This window comes from Poromitra crassiceps (genome assembly GCF_964638095.1).
Source record: "Poromitra crassiceps genome assembly, chromosome: 8".
NCBI lineage: Eukaryota > Metazoa > Chordata > Actinopteri > Beryciformes > Melamphaidae > Poromitra > Poromitra crassiceps.
Genome location: NC_139629.1, coordinates 29,138,695 through 29,146,847, shown reverse-complemented (window position 1 = coordinate 29,146,847; position 8,153 = coordinate 29,138,695). Strand labels below are relative to the sequence as shown.

At 45.7% G+C, this 8,153-nt stretch overlaps 1 protein-coding gene across 1 annotated transcript; it reads right to left on the bottom strand.

The window, feature by feature from the left end:
* Window positions 1-244: 244 nt before the first annotated feature.
* adra1ab (adrenoceptor alpha 1Ab) lies at window positions 245-6,167 on the bottom strand (the record flags this gene model as incomplete). The annotated part of the gene is made up of 2 exons (XM_083641152.1): window positions 245-708; window positions 5,243-6,167. The coding sequence occupies 2 exons, from the start codon at window positions 6,165-6,167 to the stop codon at window positions 245-247; spliced, it is 1,389 nt and encodes a 462-aa protein (XP_083497278.1).
* Between the last annotated feature and the right edge of the window lie 1,986 nt (window positions 6,168-8,153).

Here is an 8,153-nt window from a genome sequence, read left to right as displayed (position 1 = left end):
TCACTGTACATTATCACAAATTAATGGACACCCTGCAGCCAATCAGAATTGAGTACCGTATTCACCCAGACCATGGTATAAACAAAGATAAAACAGAACGTTAACTTAGTATAACATAACATAACATAAACCATTCAACATCTTAATAAACAGTATAGATATCATTAGTTTCTCTAAAGCAATGTCCCTTATGGTTTAACAAAGTTCAGATGCTGTAAATTCCTCAATTGTTTGAGCATGCCTATCAAACCGGCTCTCCTGTAACTCCAAGAGAAAGGCGCAGGATCTTGGCTGATCCGTGAGCGGAGCTGTCCTGCAGCGCGGGAGTTTCCCTTGTGGTGAAACACCATGCCTTCAGCAGGCTTTTGCTTTGGACCCGGGCACTTTGGCCACGATCCGGAGCGCCGACCGAGGAGGAGGAGCCCGAGAGCGTCCTGCAGCAGGCCCATGAGGGACCAGCGTCTTGAGGTTGGGCCGAGAGAGGAGCCTGGGTGTTAGACGTGTGGCCTGCACTCAAGGAGTAGGAACCTTGTGGTTTGGCGCCCGGGCGTCTGAGGCAGCGACCACAGAGAACATTGTGGAAGGCTTTCTTGAACTCCTGGCTGAAGCACGGGTAGATAATGGGGTTAATGCAGCTGTTGAGGTAACCCATCCAGAAGGTGACCTTAAAGACCGTTTCAGAGGGTCTGCAGGATGGGAAGATGGATCCTGGAGAACATAGATCAACAGAGAGACACACACACTGACGGGCACATATCAATACATGTATTATGACAGACACACACACCCTGAGATGAATGTAGCCAGGCTGTGTTGACAGCTGTTCATTTCCAGATATTGGCCTCATTTTCATGGCTGTTGTAAATCTGACTTGATAAACACGGCCCTCATTGACAGCTTGAAGGTGCAGAGTCACATCGTTTAATGATCCAGTTTATTAAAGGAAGGAAGCAATGCAAACTGTTCCACAAAGGCAGTGGAAGCCAGGCAACCGTGCAAAAGTGCTTCAGCACAAAATAGCTATTTCATCTGGAAGGCTGATCTAAAAGACCCGAGTGGAGCCACACAAAAACCCAGTGGCCTGTGAATCTGTGACTATCATGACTTCAAGCTTGAGTGAGCGTTGGTGAGCATGAAGGACTGTCTCACTTGAGATGCACAACCACTCTGTGATGGCTGCTTGGCTTGGAGGGCTACAGGGTGACTGAGGATGCCTGGCAGCATTACAGAGCATCACTCCTCAGGATTGTTATTACAGGGTGACTGAGGATGCCTGGCAGCATTACAGAGCATCACTCCTCAGGCTTGTTATTACAGGGTGACTGAGGATGCCTGGCAGCATTACAGAGCATCACGCCTCAGGCGTGTTATTACAGGGTGACTGAGGATGCCTGGCAGCATTACAGAGCATCACTCCTCAGGCGTGTTATTACAGGGTGACTGAGGATGCCTGGCAGCATTACAGAGCATCACGCCTCAGGCTTGTTATTACAGGGTGACTGAGGATGCCTGGCAGCATTACAGAGCATCACTCCTCAGGCGTGTTATTACAGGGTGACTGAGGATGCCTGGCAGCATTACAGAGCATCATGCCTCAGGCTTGTTATTACAGGGTGACTGAGGATGCCTGGCAGCATTACAGAGCATGATCACGCCTCAGGCTTGTTATTACAGGGTGACTGAGGATGCCTGGCAGCATTACAGAGCATCACGCCTCAGGCTTGTTATTACAGGGTGACCGAGGATGCCTGGCAGCATGACAGAGCATCACTCCTCAGGCTTGTTATTACAGGGTGACTGAGGATGCCTGGCAGCATTACAGAGCATCACTCCTCAGGCTTGTTATTACAGGGTGACTGAGGATGCCTGGCAGCATTACAGAGCATCACTCCTCAGGCTTGTTATTACAGGGTGACTGAGGATGCCTGGCAGCATTACAGAGCATGATCACGCCTCAGGCTTGTTATTACAGGGTGACTGAGGATGCCTGGCAGCATTACAGAGCATCACACCTCAGGCTTGTTATTACAGGGTGACTGAGGATGCCTGGCAGCATTACAGAGCATGATCACGCCTCAGGCTTGTTATTACAGGGTGACTGAGGATGCCTGGCAGCATTACAGAGCATCACGCCCCAGGCTTGTTATTACAGGGTGACTGAGGATGCCTGGCAGCATGACAGAGCATCACTCCTCAGGCTTGTTATTACAGGGTGACTGAGGATGCCTGGCAGCATTACAGAGCATCACTCCTCAGGCTTGTTATTACAGGGTGACTGAGGATGCCTGGCAGCATTACAGAGCATCACTCCTCAGGCTTGTTATTACAGGGTGACTGAGGATGCCTGGCAGCATTACAGAGTATCACGCCTCAGGCTTGTTATCTACAATGGCCTTCAGACTGTATAAGAAGGAGCAATAGTTTGCCTCATTCCATTTCATCGCAGAGTAGAAGGCAATTTGATCCAATGTGCTGTTTTAGTTGCTGGTAATTGAATTGCTTGATGTCTCTCCCAAGACACACAAACGGCAGAGAGCTAATGAAGGCGGGCCAGGCAGGAGTAAGGTCCCAGGGCATGTTGTGTTTGTACAGCTACAGTATACATAACATCATAAGCAAACAAAATATGATTTATTTTTTGCATCACAACAGTACAGTATGTTACAATGCAGAGGGCTACTATGTGTACCCTCTTAACAAGATCATACAATTACATTACTTATTACTTGGTATCAAAAGTAATTAGTTACGTTACTCGTTACTTTATTACTTTCGCTACCCCCGCCCCCCTTCCGTAAAAGTGACATACTATACCAGCTCCTTTTAGAACTGAATCCACTTTATGGAAACAATAATTAACCTCACAGGAGTCAACAATCAGCCAAAATACATAGTTTTTATTTGCCTACCTATTCACCTTATTCACCACGCCCACTTTTTCTCTCTTCCGCATTCAACGCAAACGTATTTGTTCTTCCGGTTCAGTGCTAGTTGCCTTCTGATATTAGCCACTAGTTAGTTATGTTATATGGCAGTAAAATGCCACTGAATGACCAAATTGATATAACTTTTAACCATTTCGAGTAACACTGTTTCCATACGGATCACCAGCGTTAGTTTGTTGTTTATAACGTGGCTATATTCATAACGTTTCTATCTCGGATGCGTTATTTCGAATCGCACATAGGTTACGCCAAACCACACATAGGAAAACGGTTACGCCTCGAATCGCACGCAACCTATGTGGGTTTCAGGACGCAACAGCCTCGACTCCACTAACGTCATCTTAAGAGCACAATATTCCTGGAATGCAAGTTTAACTAAACAGTTACATGTCCTCTGCATTCTACATAAAATTAAGATATTAAGGGTTGTTTTATTTTGTATGTTACACACGTATTGGCCAAGATATGTTAGTTTATGGGGGAGTAATTTTGCACTTTAGGAGCGGAGTGTGCGCGGCCATTTTGCCTGCGGGGTTTTTGGCAAGTCAAAACGGAAATACTATTACGAAATGACGTAATGCGGAAGTGTCCATGTGTGGGCAAAGAATAAGGTGAATAGGGCAAAAACCAAATCATGTTCTGACAACACAGTAGTCTTGTATATAGCCAGACCTATCTATCGCCACACCGTTTTTTGGCACTGTGCCAGCGCTGAGAAAGTAATGCAGTAACTGCAATATGATTACTTTTTGGAAAATGTAATCCCTAACATTACTAGTTACTGGGGAAAGTAATAACATTACAGTAACTAAGTTACTTTAACTAGGTTACTGCCCAACACTGGTTATATGACATCACCAGATGATGAGCCACCCGTAACGTCTACATCATCTTGAATAATTGATTATTTTCATCACAGTCTGTGTAATTCAGGATTAATCTCATGATCTGTGACCTGGGAGGGAAGTAGTGACAGAACCACAGTGAGGTTATTACTGCCCCGCTATGACAATCACTTGTCTCAGTCTCCACCTGCTGAGTATCTCACAAGCAATTCAGATTTCAGATTGTGTAATGGCTGATTTCTGCCCTTCTTAGTTTAGTCATTTATTATCACAAGAGCCATCTTTGTAGTCTGATGATTACAATTTAAGTGTCATTATGAATGAAGACTCAAGACTATCTGAAAAAGAGGCATTTACCATCTCCTGACCCTCCTATCAGTCATTGTCATTATGCATTTATCTAATGCTCTTATCTAGACTCTAGAGCAGTTATTCCCAACCTGTGGTCCGGGGACCATTGATGGTCCGCGAGGCTCCACCTGGTGGTATTCAAGAGCCTTGCTAACTGCCATCAGCCTATCAGCAAATAAGATGTTTATGTTTGTGTTGCATATTTGCGGTCTGACTCGCAACAGTTAGTAGCCTACTAGTATTTAGCCTTTCTGATGCTTATTGTATGGTTAAATCAGTGATTTTGTTTTATGGAGGGGGGGGGGGGGGGGAGTTAGTAGCCACAGTGGAGTGGTACTTGGGAAATTTGGTTTGGTGCATGTGGTACTTGGTCTGAAAAGTTTCGGAACATCTGTTCTAGAGTGACTTGCAATGACTGTAGCAGCAGTATAAACTTGAATTAATTCATTTCTATCCAGTTTTGCTTCTATTTTATTCTATTTTACATTTGCATTGCATGTAGGCATATCAGAATGGACTCCATTAGCTTCTGAATGAATTTAATCACTTTTTACGAGGATACACATCCTCAGATATTCTGCTAAGACAAATTATTTAAATGCTTTTATTTTCAATTTCCTCACTGTTGGGCGGAAACCTCCAAATCTCCAACCATAACCATATCTCCAAATTCGGCCATTTCCTTATCTTTTTTTCATAAATGTATTTAGTCGATACCCAAAATAACCTGTGAAAGTTTTGCGGTACTTTGTTATTACTATCACACTAGGTTCAAATGTCAATGTTTTTTTCGTCCTTTTTCCTTTTTCTGAACTTTTTTCGAGATACTGTACAGGTTTCTGCCCGACAGCGACGATTTGATGGTCTCTCTTATTCTTTATCATAATAGGCACTTTTGACAGTGGCCATTTTGTGTCGAAAAGGCAGACACAAACGGAAACGTAGGCAAATTCCAATCATGGAAGTGGGAAACCCTCATTACTGTTTTGCTTTGCACCTGTGTTTATCCTGCCTTTTCGACACAAAATGGCCACTGTGAAAAGGGCCTATTCTCACTCGGTGTGAAGGTATGAAGTGCAGCAGAGCTTATGGGATACGTACCGATGGGTAAAACCACGAAAAAAGGGAGCCAGCAGAGAACAAAACAGCCAACAACAATGCCCAGGGTCTTGGCTGCCTTCTTCTCTCTAGAGAACCTCAGCAGCTTCATCAGGGCCGCGGTGGCGCGTCGATGCCTCGGCATCCCCGCCTCGGCCTCCCTCCGCTGGCCGCCCGGCGCCGAGGCGTTCCCTCTGTGCATCCTCAGCATCACCCCTTCCATCTCCACCCCCCTCCTGCTGCCCTTCTTCAGGCCTTGCGTCCGCCGCCTGGCCACCACATACACGCGGCAATACATGGCCAGGATGACAGCCAGAGGGATGTAGAAAGATAACAGTGCTGAGAACAGGGCGTAGCCCGGCACCTCTGTGATCCGGCACACGGTCTCCTCTTCCGGGTCGGGCTCCTTCCAGCCGAACAGCGGGCCGACAGAGATGGCCGCCGAGAGGCCCCAGAGAGCGACCACCGCGGCCAGGCCACGCCGCCTGGTGGCCATGGCGGGGTAGCGCAGAGGGTAGCTGACAGCCAGGCAGCGGTCCACGGAGATCACGCACAGGCTCAGGATGGAGGCGGTGCAGCAGAGGACGTCCAGGGCGGCCCAGGCGCTGCAGAAGGTCCGGCCAAACACCCACCTGCCCAGAGCCTCCGAGGTGGCGGAGAAGGGCAGCACGGCCGCGCTGAGGAGCAGATCGGCCGCCGCCAGGTTGGCAATGAAGTAGTGTGTGACAGAGTGCAAGTTGTGGTGGCACGCCACAGACAGGATGACCAGGATGTTGCCCAGAACCCCGAAGATGACAAACACCACCAGCACCAGCCCCAGAATCACCACTTTGGTTACGTCCACCTCTGGGGAGGCGGAGGAGGTGCAGTTGGGACAGCCCTCTTCTACCACAGAGAAAACACTTAGGTTCTCACCGGCGGGAACCATTGTAATCCTTTAGGGTAGGTGGACCAATTTTGTTAAATGTCTTGTGGATTAATTCATGTCACATCCGCTCCCGAATGACAGAAGTCAACTTGTCTGCTGCCTCTTCTCTCTCCTAGTCATTCACAAGATGAAAGCTTGGCATCCAGCATACAGCAACCAATGCCAATGCTCCGCTGCTCACATGGCCTTGTCAGGAGGTTGGAAAAAATGGCACGAGTAATGAGAAACGCTGCGACATACTGCCATACTTTGTCCAGAGCAGCGTGTGGATCAGTAGCTTTGTCCAGAGCAGCTTGTGGATCAGTAGCTTTGTCCAGAGCAGCTTGTGGATCAGTAACGGAAAACTAATACTAATATTTTAAGTGACAATCACTGGCATATTTTGGACATCATGTTAAGTCTTGCTGTACTTGGAGGAAACCTGTTAAAACACACGAGAGAGAAGAGAGACAGCTGTTACACAGCATCCAAGCACTTTGAATTGCTTTATGTATGAAATGTGCTATATAAATAAAATTGACTTGACTTGACTTGATATAGAGAGGCAAAGTGGAACGTCACTTCCTGCTTCAGCACTGTACCAGAGATTTTCATCCACCATTTATTTTCCCATAGACATTTCGTAAAATGCGTATAAAATAGTTGTACTTCGTCGAACACAAACGGTTCAGCTAACGCTATAATCGGGAGAGACCATAGAACATTTCACTCGGACCAAAACTTAAAAAAACAACATCGAAAAAATATTTTCTTTACATTTTTATTTATTTTTTTTACATTTGGGTCCCAGTGAAATGTTATGTGATCTATCCTGTTTATAAATATATCTGTACCTTTTGGTTTGAACCAGTAAAACTATTTCTATACGCATTTTACAAAATGTGGATGGGAAAATAAATGGCGGATGAAAATCTCTGGTACAGTGCTGAAGCAGGAAGTAGGCGGTCACTTTGCCTCTATAGATCAAATGACAACATAAACTGGCTCACTACCACTTTACTAGTATGCTTTGTTCAGCAGTGTCGCGATAAAATAATTTTTTACATCTAAAATAGAACACAAACAATATGAAAGGTAAGATGGTGAAAAAAATATGAGAAAGCATAAGTATGAGTATACGAGGGATCAGGCGAGCAGCATTTTGGTAAACAAACCGCGTCACTGGGTGGCAACGGAAATGGAACCCTATGGAGCCCAAGTGGCGCGAGACTTGTGTGTCTGACTCTAGTCAGTTTACATTTTAAAAACTGCGACAGTTCACACAACTTAACACGACATGCATATATTATACATCAAACTCTTGAGCTACTTCTGCTCTCACTCAGAATGTCAAAATATAAGCGATGTCAGGCATAGTTTTTGAGATATTAACGTTTGTTTGGCACAACTCATACTATTAACTGCCGCGGGGTTCCGCATTTCTGGGTGGCAAGTGACGTCGCGCTGATTCATCCTATAAGGTACAAACATAACTCAGAGTCAATTTTATTTTCGGAGGAGTCTCTCTGTCTACAGATATGTCTCACTTTATAAAAACGGGGGTTTTGCCTCTGGTGTGTCTGTGCTGGCATCCTGTGTGCGTGCCTCCTATAACTCCTAGCAGGTCACCAGTGAGTGAGCGACTGAATGAATAGATGAATAAATTAGCATGTTTGTGAATTATTTTCTAGGTCCATAAGGAGCTTCTGCTTTAGACAAAAACCCCAAAACAACAGATGCAAATACAAGGAGACAATAAGTCTGAAGCGATGACAGTCGTTTGAGGCGAGTGACAAAGAGAATCTTGTTCTGCATTATGAGAAAAACAGTTAACCCCCGAAGGCTGCAGATACATAAAGATAGATCAAACAATAAGAGCTCCTTTACACTCAGAGCATGGATTTAGATTGTGATGGGTTTCCTTGAAGGTCCTGAAGGTGTGATGGGTTTCCTTGAAGGTTCTGAAGGAGTCTGCAAGCTGGGCTCTCAGTCAGCACAAAGGTGCCC